Genomic DNA, 24,284 nt, shown 5'->3' on the forward strand with positions numbered 1-24,284 from the left:
CCATTGTGATCTTTGGCAATAACAGGTTCATGGTCGAGGGAGGTGATTCTCCCCCTCTACTCTGCTCTGGTGAGACCCCACCTGGAGCACTGCATCCAGTTCTGGAGCCCCTATTACAAGAGGGATATGGACATGCTGGAACGTGTCCAGAGAGGGCCACCAGGATGAGGACAGACTGAGAGAGTTGGGACTGTTGAATCTGGAAAAGAGAAGGCTCCAAGGAGACCTTATTGTGGCCTTCCAGTATCTGAAGGGGGCCTACAGGAAAGCTGGGGAGGGACTTTTTAGGATATCAGGTAGTGATAGGACTAGGGAGAATGGGACAAAGCTGGAAGTGGGGAGATTCAAACTGGACATGAGGAAGAAGGTCTTCACCATGAGAGTGGTGAGAGCCTGGAATGGGTTGCCCAGGGAGGTGTTTAAGGCTAGGCTGGATGAGCTCTAGCCAGCCTGATCTAGTGTGCGGTATCCCTGCCCATGGCACGGTGAGGTTGGAACTAGATGATCCTTGTGGTCCCTTCCAAGCCTGATTGTATGATTCTATGATTCTATGATTCTAACTCTCCACTATTTCTCAGCAGGAAGGTGTTTGCCTCAGGAAATATCATTGAATATTTTGGGTTAGAAGGGACCTTTACAGGTCATCTAGTCCAACCCCCCTGCAGCAACCATGGACATCTTCAGATAGAGCAGGTTGCTCAGTGCCTCATCCAGCCTCACCTTGAAGGGTTTCAGGCATCCCATCTATCACTTCTCTGGGCAACCTGTGCCAGTGCCTCACCACCCTTATTCCTCCTTATAATTTTTCTGAATCTACCTTCTTATTGTATAGCCATTAAACCTTGTCCTGTCACAACAGGCCCTGCTTAGAAGACTATCTCCATCTTTGTTATTAGCCTACATCAAGTACTGAAAGGCTGCAATAAGGTCTCCCCAAAGCCTTCTTTTCTCCAGGCTGAACAACCCCAACTCTCCCAGCCTTTCTTCATAGGGAAGATGTTCCAGCCCTCTGATCAGTTTTGTACCCCCAGCAGACCTGCTCCTACAGGTCCATGTCTTTCTTGTGCTGAAGATTCCAGAGCTGAATACAGTGCTCCATGTGGGGTCTCAGCAGGGAAGAGCAGAGGGACAGAATCACCTCCTTCAATCTGATAACCACACTTCTTTAGATGCAACCCATTACCCTGGAGACAGGGAACAGGAATCTGGTGAGGGATGGCAAGAGTGAGTCTATGCATCTGTTGGGGTGGAGAAGAGACCGTTATCAAAGCAGCAAGGGGATGGAAGAAGAGTAGGTGCAGTGGGTGCTTCTCACTTAGCATATCATTCCTGCAATGCTGAGAACAGATCTAAGTGTCTGGGGCTGTTTGCACCATGTGTGTTGTGTTTGAAGTGTTTGTGAAAAATTTGGACTTGCCTTCTTACCTGCCAGCTGCAGACTGGTGCTCCTCATAGTTAATATTTGCTACTGTTCTTCTTTCCCATTCAGAAACAAGATGAGAGCCCTGGTTTGATTTTTTCCTCTGAGCATTTTGCAAAATGGACTAATGCTGATATCAAAAGAGCAAAGCAAATGACTTTTCCTTTGGTTGCTTTCAGATGCATTATTTCTTTCTAAGAAGCTGAGTGCAAGTGTTCAATTGCGTGGAGAATTTACACAGTACTCAGACATTGCCTGTGACTATCTTGCCTGAGGTGTGGGGAAATCTTTCTAGGGAAAAAAATCTGTGCTGACCTGCAGGTTTTTGTGCCTCTTTCCATAATCAGCACACAGCTTCTTGTGGGAACTACCTGGGAATTCCCTTCCTCCTGCTATACCAGCAATGACAGATCAGACAAAGCAGGAACACTTTGATGAATAAAACCAGAATTTGCCCCATAGCCCTGCCCCTTGCCTAATTCCAACCTTTCCCATTAAACTGTTTTTTGGGGTTTGGTTGGTTGGTTTAGTGGTTTGCTTGTCTTTTCTTTTGTTTTTCAAAAGCAAATGGAATCAGAGGGGTTCTAGGATGTTCACATTTGCACAGAAGACCCAAAAGGCTTGGGCTGAGCAGCTCGAGCATTCGACACTGTTCATTCGGGAGTAAAGTTTGTCTCACACACCTATGAGTGTTTGAGCAGACATTTGACAGAAGCCTGTTCAGAAGGGCTTTGGATACCAAGGCCTCTGAGTGTCCTCCACATGTTGTCTAGGAAGACAAGTTCATACAACAGTGTTGGTGGTTGTAGTGGTAGAGCAAAGTATAGCTAAGTGCCATTGAAGGCTCGTTCAATAGATAGGAATTACTGAAATGAAAGAAGGAGGGGTCTTAATAAATTCCTTCTCTTTTAGCCACCAGGAAACCTGGCAGAAGGCAGGATTTAAGCAAAAACAAACACTGAAATCACACGTGTATGTACTTTAAAACAAAGTATGTACTTTAAAACAAAGTATGTGCTTTAAAAACACACTGAGGAGGAAAGGGAGAAATCAGCTGGAAATAGGTTTTCATTATTGGTCAAATATTTAACTCCAGCCCAATAAAATAGTAAGACCAGCTTGTCATTATTTGCCTTTATTAATGAGCTGGATATCTTTAATTCAATACAGCACTCTTGACGGCATTGAGAAATTCTACATGGAAGCCACTGATTTACATTCGTCGTTGTGTTCAAATGAGCTGAGCTGGTGAAAAAGTTCACCCAGTAGGTTATTTAACTTTCCCAAGACATGAGCAGATTTAGGGCTTCACTGAAAAGGTCTTGGTGTCAAACTGCAGCTTTTGGGACACATCAGCAGGCTTCTAGTCAGAAGGGACTGGGGCAAGGCACAAAAGGAGCTGCGGTTACTGTGAAAGTGGAGCATTTTGTGCCTACCATTGCAGGTGGTGGGGCACCACGGCTGGAGGATGCTGACCAGGTGACCCCTGGAGCTGTGATGATCCCCAAAGCCCTCCTGGGTGCTCCTCGAAGACACCTTCTCAACAGCATTTGGGCCACCAAAGGACACGACAGGTGCCTCAGATACCCCTTTCTTCTCGGTGAGGCTCTGGCAGAAGCTCTGGCTGAACCTGCACCCGTATCTCAGTGCTGAAATCAAGGGGCCTGGTGCATGTGGGGGGCTCAGCGTATTTGCCAGCACTAGGCTGGGTGAAGGTTGATAAAGGAAGGTCAGCCCAGCTGGTGGAAAGCCAAACCAAGCTGCCTGGCTCCTGATTCCCTCCCAACCACATCTGAAAGGGATTTGTAGAGACCTTGGGATGAGGTTTTGAGACTCTCTCCTTGCCAAAAATACTAGAAATACATGAAAAAATTAGAGATCCCACTTACAATAAAGTGTGTGACAATTGCAGTGGGTTTCTGGCTACCCTAATTACTTTAATTAAGTCACACCAAGTGACCAGCTGGTAAGCAGCTTTCACTACAATGCAAGTGCAAAGAGAGCTGTACCAAGGTGCCACATGTTAATCATTATAGGATTTGTCTGCACAACATCAGTCTTGCACAGATCTGCTTATGAAATCATACCTTTCCCATTAAACACAGTTTGAGTTTTGAAAGAGAATTCAAATTGGCTTGGCATGAACCTTTGTATACATCTGAGGAAACCTGGGAAACAGCCCTGCTTTAGGTAATGAAAAAGCATTAACCCAATTTCTCTTTTGCGATGCATTAAAAAGTCTCTTCTTAAGGACTGTGGATTGATGGAGTAGCCTGAGGTGGAAATAATATTTAAAAAGATGTCAACATGCCAATAAATGTGTGTACCAGAAATAAATGCATCATATGTTAGTCCATAGGCACAAGCTAAAGAAAGGTGTTTTATGGAGAGGGACACTGGTAGCTCACATCAATAAAGAAAAAAATGATCAAAGCAGAAATGAGCTAAAGTTGAATGGCATCTAACCTTCATAGTTCATTCCCTCAACCAGTCAAGGGCCAGATATATGATGAATAAGATGCAGGGAGGCTCTCAAATCTGCACAGAGACTTGGGTATCCAGTTTTCTTTAACTATTCCCTGCTTTCCCTACATAGACAACCTGGAGCTCTGGTTTTGGAGAATTTGTCCCAAAACTTTTCCCCAGACCAACAAGAAGAAGAGCAAAATCCCAAAGCAAAATGAAAAGAAAGTGGATCAAGGTCATAGATTTCATTCTCCAGCTTGAAAGTGTGAAGATCCAGACTAATGACAAGCAGATGGAAAGTTAGGCACTGGTCTAAGTCAGCTGCCTTTTGCACAAGCAGTAGGGCTTGGTATATATTGCAATGTGTTTCTTGTGGAGATATGTTGGCTGGAGAGCAAAAAACCATCACACCTCCTGATGAAAAGCTGAGCCAAGAAAACTTTTGTTTCAGATAGTGTTTTATCTAAGCCTGCAACAGTTTTGGTAAAGATGATATAGCTCTGCTGGCAAGAAAAATCCTGAACTGGTACATGCAAAAGTCTCATGTGATGTCCCCAGTGTCATGGCCTTATGAGGAGAGGACATGCCAACAACCTCTTCCTTGGTGGTCTGCATGCAGCCCCTAGCTGGACATGAGCCTAAGCAGCTGGTGGCAGGAGGAGGGTGGACCCACCCTGTACCTAGTTCTCAACACTGTCTCCTGGTACCAACAGGGGCAGTGGGGCAAGAGGTGGAGTCCGCTGTCTGATTTGGCATAACCAAAGCCCTCAGAAAGGAAAAGTCGTAATGCTTGTGGTACACAAATAATATCCCTAGAAAGGTCTCCAGCACACCAATGACCCAACATGGGAAGGGCAGCTCACAGTGGGTACATTGTGTAGCCTACACCCAAAATTCAGGTTTTTAACACATTCATAAGTGTGTGTGAGGTTCATTTGTAACACACACACACATAAAGAAAATTTTAAAAATACAATAAAATAATTGGAGAAATATTTTTTTAAAAAGTTAGGAATATCTCCTGTCCTAGGAAATAAACACATCCCAGTCCTGTGGTGGTGCCCCAGACTGGCAGCAAGCTCACATTACTTAATTATGATCTGTTGCATATACCAAATAGCAGGGGACAAACCTCCTCCTTTATTCTCACAGTGTGAGACACAGGCTGCGTCTGCTTTGCAGCTGTTCAGGGCACATATATCAACTCATCTCAACATCCCAGTGCAAGTGCAGAGGTGCTGGAGATGCAACCCTGGAGAGAGAAGCTGTGACAGGGAAGTCCTAATTTTACTCTTTAACAGTGCAGAACTGTCTTCTTCCCCTCACAAGTTGATTTCCTTCTCTTTGAATGCAAATTTGGTTACAGTTCTTTGCAAGGTTTTTCCCCTTACAGCACTGACTGCCCTTTTGCCTCCATACCAGTTCTTCCCTGTCACTGTCCTGGACCCAGTGCAGGGAGGACTGATTGCTGTGTTGCCACAGGAAACTGCCATGAAACTTCAACAGCTCTGGGACGTCTGACCTTGAGCATCTCATGCACACACTTCTGTCTTAATTTCCCCTAGTGAAAGGCTCAATTATACCTCCCAGTTCTGGCCTGGCCTGGGCACAGAGTGGGAAATCGCCAAATGCCAAATTATTTTTAAAAATACAATTACTTTAAAAAATATGGAATATTCTGCAAAAAAAAATCCATGTTTTGCACAGACTGATAAATTGCACAGTCCCATGGGGAAGAGCCCAAGCATGTCCCCCCAAAGCCTGGGTACCCAGAGCCATGATCACTGTGCCAGGTGGACCCAAGAAAGATGCAACTCTGGAGAACCAGAGTAAAAACCCAGCAAAGAGGTCTAGAAATCACAGAAACAAAGAATCACAGGATCACAGGATGGTAGGGGTTGGAAGGGACCTTTGGACATCATCTTGCCCAACACCCCTGCTAATACAAGTACACCTAGATCAGGTGGCGCAGGAACACATCCAGGCTGGTTTTCAATGTCTCCAGAAGAGACTCCACAACATCTCTAGACAGCCTGTTTCAGTGCTCCAGCACCTTCAAAGTAAAGATTTTTTTCCTTTAAGTTCAGGTGAAACCTCCTGTGTTCTAGTGTGTGTCCTTTGCTCCTTGTCCTATCGTTGGGCACCACTGAAAATAGTCCAGCCCCATCCTATTGACTTCCCCCCTTCTAGATATTGATAAACATTGCTAAGATCCCTTCTTGGTCTTCTCTTTTCCAGGCCCCAGGTCTCTCAGCCTGTCCTCATGAGAGAGATGCTCCAGTCCCCTTCTCATCTTTGTAGCGTTCTGATGGACTCTCTCCAGCAGCTCCCTATCCCTCTTGAACTGGGGAGTCCAGAACTGAACACAATACTCCAGGTGTGGCCTCACTAAGGCAGAGCAGAATGGGAGAAGAATGTCTCTGGACCTGCTAGCCACATCTTCTTAATGCACCCCAAAATACCATTGGCCACCTTGGCCATGGGGCCACAATGAGGGTTTGCCAGTGTTCCTCCTGGCTTTAATTAAGCTCATTGTCATTTTGGTCATCTCTCACTTTTCTTCCCTCTCTCTCTTTCTCTTTTTGCCCTGAAAGTCTGTTCAGCAGACTGTACCCACCTCTCAAAGCCCAAATTTTAATTAAAGTCATTCAGTGGCTTTGAATAACTAATGACCTCTTATCAGGTATTGTGCTACAAATAACAGGCAAATGACCTTCCCTCCCACTCATCATTAATACACTATTATTTTTTTATGCTGCCTGCCCCACCAAGACCCTTCTTGCTTTAAAATAACTTGAGACTAGAAAACCTCCTTGAAATACATTTTAGTTAGGGGCAGAAAGAGGCTAATGGGTGAAGATGCACCTTTACAAGCACACCTTGAAAAATCTGGCTATGACGGAATATAGTTTATAATCCAATTTTCAGCAAAGAAAAAGAGAGTCACTCCTGTCCATCACTGGACAGCAAGAGTCTGATGCTGACTGGCTGAGAGTGGCTCAGGTTTGTGTATCCCTCGATCCTCCAGGGATAGTCACTAAGGCAACAGGACAAAAGGAGCCTCAGAAAGGGTAAGGATTTAGGATGCAAAGAAATAAGTAAAATTTCCATTTTGCCTATCTCTTCTTGTTCATCTGCTGAGAGTTTTGATAGAGGAAGAAATCTTCTGTGATCACTGTCCTGAGTGCACCTGCAATAGAAAGAAAAAGAGCTCAGATGAGTTGTTAGTGAGGCACTTGATAAAGTCTTGGTGGTTTGGTTGGTTTGGGTTTTGATTTTTTTTTCAGTTGGTTGGTCCTTTTTGTTTCGGTTTGGTTTGGTTTTGTCAGAAAACAAAAGAGAAAGTGAGAAGTCAGGAAAAAAAAAGATAAAACATTTTCTTTCCCAGTGGCAGTTCTCTGTTCAGGACATAGAATGGAAGTGGCACCTGGTTGTGTTGCCTCCAGGTAAGAGGCTCCTTCAAGATGCTCTGCAACACTTTGCTTGTTTGGAGCAATTAGGTTTTGACTTCCTTCTGTGCTCCTTCACATCCACTAGTGCCAGAGATGGATGTTTTATGAAGTTTCAGTGAGTGCCTAAGGCATGAGCTGGGAGCACAGGAGACCTCTGCCAGGCTTCCACCAGTGCAGCAGATGCCCTGATGTGTTGTTTCCCACAGAAGGTCCATCATAGAGGTTTCAAAACCTGCAGGTGCATGGTGAGCTTCTTATCAGAAATTTGCAGTGCTACGATGATAAGAATTGAAAATAAATTGATAGGACTGTTGAAGAATTAATTTTTGTCTTCTTGAGGTTTTCTTACTTCCATCTGAACATAAGGAAAAATGTCTTTACTTTTAGGATGACGGAACTCTGGAACAGACTGGCCAGAGAGGTTGTGCAGTCTCCTTCTCTGAAGATACTGAAAAACTGCCTAGATTCAGTCCTGGGCAACCTGCTCTAGGGCTTTGCTTACAGTCTAGCAGGGGAGTTAGACTAGAAGATCTCCAGAGGTGCCTTCCAACTTCTACCATTCTGTAACCATAAACAAAACAATCAAAAAATGTGACTCCATAGCAAAAATCCTCTCTACAAATGACATTCTAAATACCACCACTAACTTTCAGCCAGAGCTGATGGGCTCATTTGCAAATTTTCACCCTGGTAATGAAGTCTTCAGACTCACCATTTTATATCCTTTAAGTCAAACTCAGGTGTAAGCATGTGTTACATGCAGACACTTTTCAAAGCACTGGACACAGCACAGTCTCTAACTGTGATTTATCTTGTCCCACAGTGGCAAACTTAGCCTGAGATGAAGGAGGACTGAACTTGTTTTTCAGCAGCTGCTTATCTCTCTGTCAAATGCGCAGCCTGCTCATGTACATGCAGCTGCCACGCTGTGATTTGCCCCGGGTTTACGGCTTGAAGATGTGGGTTTCTCTTAATGCATATGCAGCCCTGTGTAGGAGACTGCAACACAGAGGCTGGAAATGTCCCAGCAGTTTTCTGTGGGCTTGGATTTTCCCCATATGGAGCCACAAAACCATAGCGGACCAAGCCATGTTTGACAGTGAAAATGACTTCCTGAGCTTTGCTTCTGCCACAGCGGTGGTTATGCACAGCCACCCTCTTGTGCTGCCTGGCCATGGCCAGCCAGTGTGAGGAAGCTCAGCAAACCCACTGTGTTGTTTCTGGTTTCTTGGCCAGCCCAGCTGTAAGGAAGTCACAGCAAGTGATGTTCTGCTTTGTGCGGGTGGACAGTGCTGGCATATTTCCATTACTGATTTCCTGTGCATTTAACAACAAAACATCCCCATGGAAACTCTAAACAAGGAAGCAATAATTTTATAATAAGGAGAAGACCCATGCAACAGGCACTGCACAGACAAGTTCCTTCTGCCCTCACCATCCTTTTCTCTCAGCTGGCTAAGAGGAGCCAGAATAAAAGTCCTACCTCTCTTATCAGATTTACTCAGAGATTTTCTCACAGTGGGATAACCCCAAGGCTGGGGGAAAATATGCTATTTGGGGTCTACACAAGGCCCAGGTTTCTGCAGGTGGTAAGCTGCAGCCCTATGGTCCCTTGTGGCAATGCCTGGCTTTGGGTGGAACAGGACTTTCAAGGGATAAGGATCCTCTCAGGCAGATGGAGATAGGTGTGCCAGTGCTCCCCAACCTGAACAGAAGCAGGGATGAGAGGTCCTCTTCCTTTACATGAGCTCACAGGATCCTTTCCTTAGCAGATGCCTCTGTTGAAAAAGTACCTTTAATTTGCTGATCTACATAAATTTTCTGGGATAGCTTTATTGCAGTATGGCAAAGAAATTCCAGCTCCTGCCAATGGCCATGGTGATAGTGTTTCATATCACGATTCCAGCCAGGATGTTAGTGTTTCATACCACGAGTGAGAGAAAAAATAGAGAGATAAAGAATAAACTGCTGTACATGATGTTTCCTTGCTGTTTGAATGCAACTTTTCTGTTACATCCCAAAAACAACCCCCCAAAATATCGACATTTTATCAGCTTGAAACTCTTCATGACATATCTGCTACATTCTCCATGTTATTTCTTGTGCTTCAAGCTCAATTCATCGTCCCCACCTGATTCACTCGTGCTTCTTGTGACCAGGCTCACTTCCCCTTGGCTGAGCACTGCCTTCCTCTTCTGAGCTGCCTCTGTCAAATATCAGCTGACAGTTCTTCATCTGGATTAGAATTGGGCAGAGAGAGTAGTAATTTATTGCAGAGTCCATACACTGTCTTTTCTTTCAGGCCTCATCCTGGGAATCTGTGGACAGTGTTCTAGAGTCTCTAAAAGGCAACTAAGCAAAGATAATGTGTTGTCAGAAGGCTGAAATGTTCACTTGCCACTGGGCCCTGTAGAACAAGAACCTACTCACTTAGGGGAATAAATCCTGTAATTTGCTGAGCCCTATCCAGCTCTTCTCAGCCCCAGTCTTGAGAGAAGGATATGAGTGGACACCTTCCCTCAAATGGACTGAAGCTTTATGTAGCCCATCACCCTGCCCGAGGGTTGCCAAAAGTGGAGTAAGGAGTAAGAGTGGGAGAAAGGGATATATATTTATGATGTTTCCAAACCATCTTCTAAGCCTCCAGTCATTCTCAGCTCAGGGATTTCTTGATCTGGCTGGTTGTTACTGCCAGGTATTTGCTTCTTTTTTGATGTATTTCTCTTTCAAATTAATTCAGGCTGTTTGAATTGTGCCAGCATTTGCCATCTAACTCCTTTGGTCAAACAATGCCAGCCCAGCTGGCCCTGGATGATGTTCTCCCCATGATCCTGGGGTGCCCAGCTGCTCCATAAAGCAGCTAATGTGGGACTTAGGGAATATTTGCATTTCATGTCACAGTGAGAGCAATCATTTAGGGATTTAAGGAATCCCTACTTTAGGGACTATTTTCAGTGTTTCTGACCCTGCTTTAATACTGGGCTGAAAAACAGAGCTATGGGATCATGTTCAGCCACACACCTTTACTGGGATGGCCAAGGCCACTCTTGATTTGAGGCTTAGGAAAGGCCATGCCCCACCCTGTGATCATTCAGAGCAACAGCAAAGTCCCACTGGCCTCACTAAGACAAGATCAAGACTCAGTGCTTTCCCCTGTGCACTCCTAGACCAACAAAAAGAAGGTCCATACAGAGAAACCTTAACACAAACTCCAAGCCTGCTCCTGCTGTCAAATACTTTGTTAAATCCAAGATTTAACAAATATCACAGCTATTGTTTGCTCATATTCATTATGTCAGATATCCCATTCCCAGCTGATGGGAAGTATCACACTCACCCAGCCCAAAATGTGTGGGAGCCCACAGTGCCTGGAGGAGGGCAGAGGCAGAGGAATATGCCCATCACTGCTAGGGGAAATCACAGGCACAGCCCTGAACTTGCTGCACTTCTGTTACCTCCCAGCAGCAGGTGTTTTGAAACAGACAGTGATGGTCAAATACACATAAGGGAAATACCTGCATGTCCCATGCTGCCTTCATACTGCCCTGCAAGGCAGAGCTCAGCAACTTGTCTTACAGTTTTTAAGGAGCTCTCACTGTGGCATCTGCCTCCTTGGAAACCAAGTGAAACTGTGCAGGAGCACAAAGAGCTGAGTTTTCCAGCCCAGTTGAGCTTCTAGAGGAAGAGGCTCGCCTAATTGCTTGAAATCCATCACCCTTCTATGACAGTGGTGTCACCTTGCTCTTGCATGAAAAAGAAAAAAAAAAAAGAAAAAAAAAAAAAGAAAAAGAGGTACATCTGATCACCCTTGTCTTCCTTGAGCATGTCTGTGTCTTGCCAGCTTAGCCCGGCCCCAGAAGCAGCCTCAGTGCTGGCTTTCCAAATGGTAGATAAAGCTCTGGAACCCCCAGGACCAAATTGCACTTGCACCAGCGTTTCCTAAAGCCTTTAATCCTGTGATGATGCAGGAGCTGCAATGGGGAATAAGTTTCTGCAGCATGGAGCAAGGTACACAGGGATAAATGACAACGTGATGGTTTGGATTTTGCTATTAGAATCTTCTATCACACAGAGATGAATGCAGAGATGAATTAGCTCCACACTGCCCTGCCGTTCAGCATTGTAGCATCTCCACCTTGTGGTGCGGCGCTGGAGCGCCTGGAGCTGCCAGCTCCGTGTCCCCTCTGCGCTCCCTGAGGACTGGAGGACACCTGGCCACCAGGCTTCAGTGTGAGCCCACTTCAAGCCCGGACTAGACATTCATTGCAAACACAAATACAAGCATATGCTGTGTCTCTTCTAGACAAGCCCTAAAATGGTATGGGAAAAGTCCTGGATATGTGAAGGAAGCTTTGTTGTTTTTTTATTATTTTATATAATGTTGCTTAAATCTTTCATTCTGGAAAGATGAAGCTTGTGGTTCTGATACCTAAATATGCAACATAAAAATTCAAAATATCACTAGAGATTTCTCAAAGGTGTTGCATAACTTCTCCTTTGTTGCTTTTGCATGGAAAAGTCTCAGAGGTCATCTGGGAACTATACTGAAGGTGTATTTTGTAAGAAAAAAGAAATAGTTATTTGTGATTCCTCAGTTCATGCTGTGAGGAGACACTGGGCTTCTGAAAAAACAAGTCTTTCTGAAGCCCACTGATTACCAGTGGGGTCAGTGAAATAATCCATTATCTGTAATGAGGTGACAGTGTAAGATCTCCTTTTAGAAGGAACAATTCAGAGTAAAGATATTTTTTCAAAGACTTGACTGTTCTTCAGTCTCTGAGAGCATCAGCAGGAGGATGACTTAAGCCTGGCCTCTTCTCTCCCAGGTCAAATGCTATGCACTCCCCAGCACATGCCCTGTGACTATGGGCATAGGAGAATGCTCAGCACCTCCCGGCAGCAGAGAGGGAAACATGGCAAGGTGGAAATGTGGGTGGGAACCCTGCATCTTGCTGCCTTAGGTTAAGATGAAACAGTTTCAGTCCTTGTTCTTCTGGGGAAGGTGTCAAAATATTGCATCTTGTGGAAAAAAAAAATAGAAATAGTGTATTTCTGCACATACTGACTATAACAAATCCAGGGAGATGCCTGGTACTGCAGGGCTGCATTTTCTCCAGTTCTCATCAGCACTCTTCAAGTAACTGAAAGGATTTATATAAACATAAAGCCACCAGTGACTTTGACTAGCCCTCTTATGTTTCTTTCACTTAATGCAGATCCCCTTAATGGAGAAGCCGTTGGCTAGACAGATCAGGAGATGACCTCCTCCCTCCCGCTTCCGTCTGTGGCAGAGACGATGATCTACAGGGTCTTTCTTAAAAAGCTTCTCCTTGGGCATGCCGACTTTGCAACCTGCTGATGAGTTAATGCGAAACAGAGCCTTGGAAAACGCAAGAGCAAGAACAGCAAAGCAGCCCAGGATGTGGAGTGGATAAATCATGGGCACGCCGGCCTGGAGGGGACTCACAGGGCTGTGGAGTCATAAAGGCTGAGCTTGCTCCATACGCCTCAGACGCTCACTGGGTTGCTCCGGAGCTAGTTGACAGAGCTCTGCCTTACAAGCTCAGTCTTCAAAGCATTCCTCTCTTTACTGTCAAACACACCAAATGTCTCCCACAGCTGTTTAGTTGGTTTGCGAGCCTTGTTAAGTGCCAGGTTTATCATAGCTTTCCCAAGGAATGTGTGCTCCCAACAAGTAGCTGAAAGATATTACTTGGTTCACCAGCTGAGGACTTCAGCCTCTTCAGATCAGCGGAAGCTTTTTGGAGACTGGCTGAAAGCATGCAACAGTTTCTATGCCCAGGAAAATGCTGGGCTGCTTGATATGTTTAATTGAGTTGGATTGTCCTTTGGGCTATGTTCTACTGGGGAAAAAAAAAGATGTGGGGAGAGATTCTCAACATCATCACCCTTGTGGTGCTGGAAAAACACCGAGTATTGTTTGGGAGGCCACTCAGTTAGCTACAACCTTTCAAACATAAAGGCTTTAATCAGTATGTTTATACTTCTATCACCATGAAGGAACAGCTATCACACAAGGCTTGTCCACCTCTGACAGAGCCCTCTGTGCAGACAGATCTAACCTTGTCATCTGCACCTTGCGTCCTCTTCATGGTCAGAAAAATACCCCTTCAGTGGCCACGGCTGCATCCATACCAGGATTTGTTTTCCTGTTGGTGAAATATTAAACCATGCCAATCCCTGCAGCATAAGGCTAGGGGTCTGCAGCCTGGTCTGGGAGTCGCACCCAAACACAGTCTGCTTCTCTGAGGATGAAATTCTCTACAGCATTAAGCAACTCTAAGCTTTCTTTGAAGTTCACTTTAAACATCTCCCAAAGCCATAATGGGTAGTGTGAATGTGAGATGTATAACGGCCACAATAACCTTCTAAAACACACAGAGAGATGGTCAAACTACTTGAGTACTGGAGAGTACTGAGCCACTGAGTAAATGGGCATAAGAGCCTGCTTCTCTCATTTGCTTCAATCTCAGCTGATTGATGTGACCATAAGCTCCTCATATGTGAGGAAATTCTCCAGGCTCTTCCTAAGCTGGACTTGTCCATGAGACACGGTTAATAATACTAATTATTACCTCTCTCATCTCCAAAGAGAACAGTGGTCTCTGAGCAAGAGTAGAGGAGAACTCTGCTGGTCATTGGCTGCAGCCTGGGCACAGTGGGTAGAAGCAGAGTAAAACAAGGAGATGAAATATTAGGGAGAAACATGCCAAGATGAAGTTTCCCCTCCCTCTGCAACTGGCAAGAAGAGGCTTGCACATGAGTGCCCTGTGTCCTTGGATAGAGGACACAGGATAGAAATCACACAAATCCCTCACTGGAGGATGATAAAATTACTGTATGATATGAAGACATGGAAAAATAAGAACAATAAACTATGAAATTATACAGAACAGATCACAATACAATAAATCAACTCTCTATGTGTTTAAAAATATATGTTGCAAAATATACTCTCTAATCATGCTTTTTGTCCTTTTAGCTGACCTAGATGTGAGCATTGGTGGATGCCAAACTGCCACCACTTCAGGTGTCTTGTGCTTCCTTTGGAAAGCTGCTGTTTTGTTGGCACTGTGAAGTTAGACATCACCACCAGCTGGACGCTGTCCTCAGCCTGCTAGTCTGGATGTACAGTTTCCTGCAACAGTGGTGGAAAAGCTGGAGGCATTTGCTCTTGACCTGGAATGGCATCACAGGCAACAGAAGTTTCTTGTGGTGTTAAAACTAATTTTGTCCTCCTTGGAATTGGTTGACTTCAATCCCCAGTTTGAAACACCTTAAATGAAAGAGAGTTGTTGGTAAATTTTAATGTATGGATTTCAAAAAAAGAGGAATAACTCTTGTGCTTTTCACTTGATCCTAAACTTATCTATAGTTGTGGAAATACCTAGCTGTGGTCCTAGCATGCACTATTCTTAACATAAAGGGGAACTATGTTCACAGAGTCAACTCCACTAGTCATGCCCCACTGTGCTTCTGCCTCTGAAGCCCAAGGACCAAATTCTTCCTTGGCACAGGAGTTACAGAAAAAATCAGTTTGATCTGATGAGTCAAAGGTTTACCCATCATCAGCTCAGGCTGACAGTTTCATTCAGCAAAACCAGATTATTTTGGATATCCATTAAACTGGACTGACTGGTATTCCCATTCCCATGTACATACACACATACCAGACAATAATCTCCTTAACAACCCACAGATGAATTCCTTAGCTTATGAATCTGCCAGAAAACACATAATTTTCCCCATCAAGGAATGTTGCTTGGCACATCTTTAATATATCACTTACACAGCCCTCAATCGACCTAAATGATTCATCTAGCAACATCTCTTAGGCAAGGCTTTACGTGATTGAATGGTTTATCCTCACTGAAAAAGCACACACCATTCAGTCCCACGTATCAACCATAAAAGTTATTAATAACTAGAAATTATTTAGATAAGAGCCATGAGGCCAGCTTTAGCCTGGGTGACTGCAGCTGGCCCACTTTGAGCTCTGTCAGTAAAAATCAGCCAGAATTTTTCCCCGTGGGAACAGATCAGAGACTCACAGTCTCAACACCAACCCATGCATCATATTTTATGTTGTGTTTTACAGTTTATCAGCCTTCAGATTAAGATTTATTATTGTTGCCTTGCTGTTTAGTGGTCGTAACTCACAATGTGCTTGTTGTTTTGCAGCGCTGCTGTTGCATCAGTGCCTGTCATGAGGAGTCAGTTCTCACTGCAGACGTTGTACCGAACTACAACCCCTCGCAGGAAAACCACCTCAGTTAATAACACAGGAACACCAGGCCATCTGTGTCTCTATTGGGATGCTTATCCTTTGTGTGGTGCCTCACATCCATAAGAGGCTAGGAGACAGATCTCTTCACCCACCACTGTGATCAGGTCTGTTGGTTCCTTTACCAACGCCACGTTATGGGGTTGGCCACCTCTTGAATGAAGACACCAATTATCTCCAGGACAGAGCACAGAAAGCTATTTGAGCCAGTGCAGCCAGTGCATTGTCCAGGGCACCTGGAAAGTAATTTTTTATCCATGATATCTTCTCTCCTCCAGGGCTGGATGAATTACGTAAGGTTCCTTGGACCCCAGACAGGCCAAAAGGGGTTATAGTGCAATGTGATCTCAGCTACAGTTCCCAGCCCAGCTTCCTGATGTTGTGGTAACTTGGCTCCTTTCCTACTTGAAAACATTTGTTTGGATGTCCTGAGACTTTCTGGAGGTTGTGGACCCCCGCCATAGGGTGTTACATGGCTTTAGATAAGAAATATCCATAAAACTGTAAGCAGTGTGTCTCTTCTGCAGTAAATCTCTCTTTTAGTCAAGAGTAAAGCAGTCACATTACGTTTCCTCACAGTGCAGCCCACCTGTTGCATGGAAAGTGCCAAGAAAATTGTACACCAGTGGGAAAGTGTAGATTGCATAGATGGCTTGAACCCAGCAAGAGTCTGTGCAGCTATGGGATACACTTTAAAAATCACCCCTCATCTATGAAGCTTCCTTTGTGCAATTGGAAGGGAATCCCTGGCTGGCTGGAGACAAGCAATCTGCTGGCTCAGACACCATAGCCATCCAAAGTTAGGAGGATTAACTGGATGTTGGACAGACAGATCCTGTGCAGCATGGCCCTGTGGTGATTCTTGGGGTGCCTAAGTCTTGAGGAAAAGGTTTCCTTTCCCTGCCTGAACCCGGCAGCTCCCTCCTGTGCCATGTGGCTACGTGCAAGGAGTTGCTGGCAGCACTGTTTGTGCTAGAAGGTGCAGGACTCTCCCTGCTTGCTGGTACAAGCCACAGTGGCAGATGAAATGATGGGCTTGCTGTCTAAACAAGAGGTTTACAAGAAGAGATGTGTTGATATTGAGTGGTTTGAATGTCCCTTCTTTATCTACTGAATAACTGCTGCTAATTTATTACTTCTGAAAAGATCTAAAAGCCCAACAGTATCTTGTTCTTTGCAGACTGGCAGCACTTTGCTTTTGCACCACCACCTGTGCAGCCAGCATGGGGATGGATGGATGGGAAGTTCATGGTCATGGGGTCCTATCTCCACTATTTGCTTCCTACCATGCCCTTTCCAAAAAGCGATCACCTTTCACATACCAGTGGGGTTCATCTCTCACACTCCTTCTGTGAATTGCTTCTGGAAGTCTTTGCTGAAAGGCCGGGAGATGACCCTCCTGTTTGTAGCAAGCAGGGATGTATGGTCAGCCTGCAGTTTCTGTCCATGTGCCAACACTGCCCTTCCTCTGCTTCTCGCAAAAGTACTTTTGCTTTAATCTCCCCTCACCTTTGTAACAGTAGCATCAAACGAGCTAGGCAAAAACCGCTGTGCTGCATTAGCTGCTGGGGCAGCAGCACCGAGTTCTGCATCGGATGTCACTGTGGTGACACCATCCTGGAAGAGTACTCACACAAAGGGACACTTCTACAGAGGTCTTCTCTCCTGCAAGACCAATGCCTGAGGAGAGTCCTACAAAGCTGAAAATACACATCAAGGGGGGAGGGTTTGTTGTTGGGGTTTGTTTTGTTTTGTTTTGGTTTGGTTTGGTTTGGTTTGGTTTGGTTTGTTTTGGTTTGGTTTGGTTTGGTTTTTTGTGGGTTGGTTTGTTTGTTTTGTTTTTAAATAAATAACTAAATCCGTCAGGAAGCAGACAGCAAGCAGCTTGTGACCAGCTTGGCTACCCAGCATTGCGGGAGAAACAGTCTGCTGGGATGTGGAGCGGCTCAGCTGTGATACCTCGCGAGAGCCACAAGATGTCTCTGGAAACCAGCATTTGGACAAAAAAATAGTCATAAATAACCCCGGGAAAGGGGCCGAGCAGTTTCCATCTGCAGTGAGCACAGAGCCACGGAGATGTGCTCTCCGGTGAGTCTGTGCTTGGTGCAACCCGGAGTTGGGACAGCCGCTCCCGCTGAAGCTCCCTCTCCACCACCATTTACTCCAGGTGAGAATTTGGCCCATGAGGTTGCACTCGTGGCTTTTCCTCACTGAGCAGATAAGAACTGCACATCAGTAAATCACTATTGTATTAAAAACTATATTGACTTCTGAAGTTGCAGGACAAACAGCAAAGAGCGCACATTAAAAACCAGATTAAAGAATATTCACAGTGAAGCAGGAAACAGTAAAAACAGGAACAGTCCTCACTCTGGGAGCCCTTCTGCCACATGTTCCCTGCATACCAGAGCAGTGTCTGCAGTGCTTCAAATCCCTTGGATTCTGTGGACACTGCAGGGCACAGTGTAGCAGTGCCTGCAGCTGGTCGGGGTCTGTGCTGGCTGTCTCAGACAGAGCTTTGAAGGATAATCCCTTTCTTTCTTAGAGTCCTGCTTCTGCTGCCGGTCACTTCCGAGAGACCTAAAGGAGAGGTTTTTAGCTTCTGAGATATTCCTTGTAGGCAGCACAGGCCTGGGTTTATAATCTCCAAACATGCCAGCTTCTGTGGGGTTTCACTACTGGAAACTGATGAGTACAGAAACTATTCATCCCTGACACAGGGAATGTAACTCAGAGATCAGAAGAATACCTGCAGGTCCTGATCCTGCATCTGTCAATCACTGAGGAACTCCTTTTCACCAGCTTCTCTTGGCTTCCTAGTAAACAACTAGAGAATTGTAGGGAGGGAAAAGTCCGTATTAGTGTAATGTTGTTATTAAGAAATAGGCAAAGCACAGTAACTAGAGACTCATGAAGTTTACTGGGAGAAAACAAAGCTGTCCTTCAACGGACCACATAGAGAGCAGCAGTTACTGTAAAATCTCTTCAACATCCAACTAAAAATGTGTGGCAAACAAAATCCATTGCCCACCAAGTTCAGTGATTCCAAGTAGCGTTTGTTTTAGGATTTGTGTTCTGTCATATGAATCATAAGACTGTCATTAAAAAAAAAAAAAATAATAAGCAAGTTACGAGCATAATGGGATTTTTAACAAGTTGTTTCTATCTGGGGGGTTGCCTTCACAGAAACTCATGTACCACTTTCCAAATGACAATGTTTAGCACTAAGGCAATGTGGTGAAAAGCCCATTAGTCTAAATGCTTGAAGTGAAGGGCCAAATTTTGTTCTTGCAGTGTGTTTAGGAAAATTCCACCAGGACTCAGCTGTCATTGTATCATTACATCACTACTTGAGGCACATACCAGATGGAGAAGGACAAGATTTAAAAAAAAAAAAATGTAGTCAATATTTATAGCATGATTAGAGGGAGGATGGCTATTGGTGCAGAACCAGCCCAGCAAAGGCTGCTCTACATCAGCTAAAGGTCCTTCTCGGCCTCTTAAGTACAAGTTTAAAGACTTTTTCCCCCCAGATTTCCCCCAGCAGATTTCTGTCTACTGCAACTCTTTGCAGACTGAGGCAAGAGGATGCTGGATGCCATAGTGACATGTGGGTGACTCTCTGCAACACACAAGCAGCTCTATCAAAGTAATCACAATGGAAAGGGTGGCTCTATGTCAGATCTAACTGCCTATACTCCAGGCCTGCACAATAAGGGCATCCTCAGAATCTGCATCTTGAGCTTCCCAGCAGCTGCAGATCAGTTGGTGGGGATGGAAGGTAAGACTCCCTAATGTTTTTTACGTGCAGAATATGAACACTGAAGCTTTTACCTCACTGCTTTCAAGTGAATTAAGTGGGAAAAAAAAATAAAAAAGAAAAAAAAAAAAAAGGAAGGAAAAAGGAATGAGAGTAATTCCAGGGCAGCTATTCCCTTCCTTTTGTGACACAGATGGGGAGCTTGAGTAGTCTTACTAATACAATTGTGTAGTAATCAGACAATTTGGAGCTGTTCACCAAATTTTAGTGGGACATTTCTTGACAACATTTGGCTTGATTTTTACCTTCCTATTTGTCTGAGATGAGTACTCTTTTTGGTCTGAAAGTACCAATCTCCCTTCACATGTGCTGTAACTCATAAGCAGACCACTTCCTAAATTGCTACCCATCCGAAGAAATGCTTGCCCCAAAGGATGAAAATCTCACAGCACATTTAATTTTCTGCATGAAATAATAGCTATGGTCCTTCATTTGGGATCTGTGTCTCTCAAGATGTCTGGTCTGAGGCCTCAGGCGGCTGAGGGATGTTGTGCATCCAGCTAGAAGAACCCACCCCAACTCATAACCATCCTTCCCAGAGCCACAGCATTGTGCAAAATGACAGAGAGGGTAAAACAGTGAATGTGAAATCTCTTGAGTGAAAAGGAATTAGTAAAACCCCATATTCATGAAATATTGAGAGCTAATTATATGTGCATCGGAAACCTCTGGGGGAAGGGAGATGGAGGCCTTTCATTAGACAGTAACTGGAACTTTTTCATCATTTGTCTAGCTCAGGAATGTAAGGCTGCTGTCTGGAGAGGGATGTGGGATTTGGCTTCAGGGCTGGGTGTGCAGGTGAAGTGCCATGCTAGTGAGTATTCTATTGTACTCTGGCATGATTTGGAAAAGGCTCTCATCTCTAGCAGGTCAGTGGGGCTGGATGCTCCTACATCTCTATGCTCTTTTAAGACCTCCTCAATTTTATGTATCAGGAGGAATTGTTCACAAATAATTTTTCATTTTCCTCTCACATAGCCACAAAATGGGTCCAAAATTCCATCCCTTGCTTCAAAGCTGGTCACAGTTTCTCCTGGAGGGTGTAGACCTGCCATCATGTCTCCAGAAAGCTGAGGTTTTTCCTATGGATCTGCTCTCCGTTTTTGTAACAGAAATGAAGGGCTGATTATTATCACAGCACCTTCAACCAAATTCAAGAGCAAGATCAGGACAAGGGGCACAAAGTGAACATGGGAGGAGAAACAGCATCCTGCAGTGACTGATAAAGGGTTTTCTTTCTCAAAGCTTTTCAGCAACTTCAGGCACAAGGATGGCTCACAGAATGCCATCCCAGCTCTCTGCCTCCTGCTCCTTGCTGGCAAGTCAAAGGCACCCAGATCCCTGCCGCCAGACCCCTGCCCACGCTCCTGTAGTTAGTATCGTTTTGCCCGGTGATGTCCACATGGTCTCAACCGGGAAGGAACGTGGGGAACTCCCTGCCATGGAGTGCAGGGACAAACCACCTCCCGGAAGCGGCTCCTCTACAACTGGCTGCTCCGGGCCATGCCCCCCACCCCTCCCGCGGAACTCCCTCGGAGAATCTGCACTCGCGGATCCGCTTGTGTTACTCCCGCGGAGGCAGCGTGCCCCAGCCTTCGGCACATAAATCAGCATCAAATCTATTCCCCCCTCTGATCCCTGGTGCCATCATCTATTACTCCCCCAGTGCATTTTCTATCACCTTTTGTTAGAATTACACAGCCGGAAACTTAATTTACCCGGAGCTTTAAAGACAAATAAATACAGGCAGGCCGGTGTCCCCGCGACATGCCTGTTTACTCCTGCGATCCATAGATTATTATGAATTGTTGATTTTCAAGCTGTTGCTGTGTTAAACACCTTCTCAGGTACTTTCCCCGGCCTGAAAATAAAACCAAAACTCTCCCAACGCTTCCAGAGCAAGGGGCAAAGAGCAAGAGACCAAAGCACTTGCGCTGGGCTTTATTTACTTTTGCTATTATTGATATTATTATTTTCGAAATTTTGGAGCGAGAGAGGTTTTCAATTGCTGAAATAATTGCCTGGGAGAAAGGTTGCTTAATCTGTTCATACATTATTGACTGGGGCTCCAATATTTGGCTTTCTGCTTGTATCACAAGAAAATCACGTACGAGAGTCTTTTGCATAACAATTTTTAAAGAGAACACATCCTTATATCAAAAGTGGACGTGACTTGAATTTTGCCGGCGTTTGTACCTAAAATGACCCAATTCCGGTTACTGCCACTGGGCAGCAGTAACATTGCATCATTTCTCCAGGCAATAGGCTTATTTTGCTTTACTCTCTGCCCCTTTCCCTTCCCCCTCCTTCCATCCCCTTTGCCCCCCCTCCCCGAAGTCAACACGTATTTTTAAAGCTGATTATTTTGTCTTGCTGCGCTTTAGCCCTACACACACAGTTTTCTCTCCGTGGGAACGGATGAGCAGAGAGAAGCAAGCCCGGCTCGTAGGAGCAACACGGCTAATTAACGCCGAAAGTTCTGAGACAAGGCAGAAACTGCCTTCAACGAAGTTTTCCTGGGAGCCGTGGCAGAGAGACCCCAGCGCCGCTGCCAGCTCCTCCAGCTACCCCTCTGAGCATCCTTTTCCCCGAACTGTATCAAAAGAGTCCCCTTCTCCCCTGCTTTTTCAAATCCAAATCGTGTTGCGTTCCTGCCCCACTGGTCAAGTTAATTCCAGAACAAAGGAAGACAGAAACACAAAGGATTTCTCTTCCCCCTCCGCACTCCTTTCCATCTCAAACTTCCCCGGTGCCTGAGCCCTGGCTCAGTGTAGGCCAGGACCCCCGTCCACGCCCCGACATCACCTCCCGGACCCATGGCTCGTCCCGGAGCCACAGCCTAGTGATGGGGGTGTCTGAAATGACAGAAGGGACTCGCTGTGGTGAGGGACACGGAGATCAGCTCTCCTCCAAACCACTGGTAGGGACAAAGCCTTGAGCTGCCTGCAGACTGGAAGGGGAGAAATGACGGCATCCATGTCCCCCGGCACCGGTGCTGCTGGTTGAACCTCGGGGTAAAAATTTTGAGTTTGGACCTGCAGAAGTCGTTGCCGAAGAGCACCAGCCATCCCGTAAGGCACTTTCTTCGGGCTGTGAAAGGCGTGCACCTGACAGCCGGGCAGAGCACCCCGGGGAGCATCCTTCCATGATAAGAGTTGAGAAAACTTCCCACGGCGACTGTTCACAGACGGGGTACAGGCGTGGGGTTTGCCGAAGGAGCCCCTCGGGGCGCTACTCGGGCTGATGGGTAACCTGGAGACGGAGGGAGGGGGGGGGGGGGTCATGTCATTGTGCACCCTCTGACAGCTACATCTATTTGCACACTCGTGTATATTCCCCTACACGTCGCTGCACCCAAGTTCAGGCGCAGAAGTGCACACAAATAACCCCGCAGAGAGTACAGAAGCGTCTCACGAGTGGGTTGTGAGACGCGGCGGGTCTGTGTGGGGCTGGGCACGCACCTCCCCTACACCTACACTCAGTCTAGTGCACCCCTTTGTCACCCAAAAATCCAGAAACCGGGGAAAGGCAAGGCTTTGCTGCCACGGAGAACCCTGATTCCACTCGAGGTGGAAAAAGTCCTTGGGAGGCCATTCCCAACGCAGAGCCCAGGAATCCTGCCCGAGCAGTGACAACCCCCCCCCTCCCCCCCCCCCCCCCCCCGCCTTTCCCGCCCGCCAGAGCTCCACGGAGCGGCCTCGTTCCCGTTCCCTGCCCTGCCGACACCCCGTGGGGCCGGGCGGCGAGAGTATCCCCGACCCTTCCTTGGGCTGCCCTAGCAGAGACAGAAGCAAGGCGAGACATAGGTAGGGAAAGACGGAGGAAATTGAAACCATATTTAAAAATGTAAATGGGTTGGAGCCAGCCCGACCCCGAGTGAGGGGGGAAAGGAGGCGCACGCCGGGACCAGCCCGGCGGAGCAGAAACGGGTGCGGAACCAAACCCTGACACAAAACTTTCAGCCCCTGATCGTAACGTATTGAGCAAGGGGACAGGAGCATCTGCCCCGAAGTGGGGTAAAGCAGCTCTCAGGAAGATCCACCGTAACTGAAACCAGATTGCAGGCAGACAGAGGGGCTGAAGGAAGCCGCTCGGACTGCTCGCCTGCCGAGAAGATGCCGCTGCCCTCCTCGGACGTGCTCCTGCCCCGGCCAGCGAGCGAGAGCCATCCCGGGAGCTGGGGCGTTTTAAGGCAGCCGATTCGGGTGACTTATGCTGCTCGCAGCGAGGTAGGGAGGGCTGCAGATGTGGGTGGGAGGTGTGAGTGGACTCGGGATGCAGATAGAAAGGGGTTTGCAGCCAGGCCACTGCAAAGCAGCGAGCTCGTCTCTTTTCTTTTTTCTTTTCTTTTCTTTTCTTTTCTTTTCTTTTCTTTTCTTTTCTTTTCTTTTCTTTTCTTTTCTTTTCTTTTCTTTCTTTTCTTTTCTTTTCTTTTTCTTTTCTTTTCTTTTCTTTTCTTTTCTTTTCTTTTCTTTTCTTTTCTTTTCTTTTCTTTTCTTTTCTTTTCTTTTCTTTTCTTTTCTTTTCTTTTCTTTTCTTTTTCCTTCCCCCCTTTTCTTTCCTTTCCTTTTATTTTCTTTCCCTTTTCCTTCCTTTTATTCTTTTCCTTCTTCACTTTTCTTCCCTTCTATCCCCTTTCCTCTCCTGGTTCTCTTTTCTTCTTTCTCATTTTTGTTTTCCCGTTTTCTATGCTGCTTCTCGCTTTTTCTTTCTTTTCTGGGTTTCTGTCCTTTCCCTTTTTATCTTTCTCTTTCAAAATAAATCAATTTTAAAAGGCCTCCTCTCTTTTTTCCCCCTCTTTCTTTTCCTTTTTTCTCCCTG

The 24,284-nt window shown here is 45.8% G+C and overlaps 1 protein-coding gene across 1 annotated transcript in view; it reads right to left on the bottom strand.

The window, feature by feature from the left end:
• Positions 1-23,632, bottom strand: part of MARCO (macrophage receptor with collagenous structure) — a 42,571-nt gene extending 18,939 nt beyond the window's left edge. Inside the window, exons 1-3 of the mRNA XM_054381258.1 lie at positions 23,506-23,632; positions 23,142-23,238; positions 22,515-22,715 (exon numbers count right to left, since the gene is read on the bottom strand). Coding sequence (XP_054237233.1) covers positions 22,515-22,715; positions 23,142-23,238; positions 23,506-23,632 — 425 coding nt within the window. The remainder of the gene's footprint in view (positions 1-22,514; positions 22,716-23,141; positions 23,239-23,505) is intronic.
• Between the last annotated feature and the right edge of the window lie 652 nt (positions 23,633-24,284).

Source organism: Indicator indicator, chromosome 5 (assembly GCF_027791375.1).
Source record: "Indicator indicator isolate 239-I01 chromosome 5, UM_Iind_1.1, whole genome shotgun sequence".
Lineage (NCBI taxonomy): Eukaryota > Metazoa > Chordata > Aves > Piciformes > Indicatoridae > Indicator > Indicator indicator.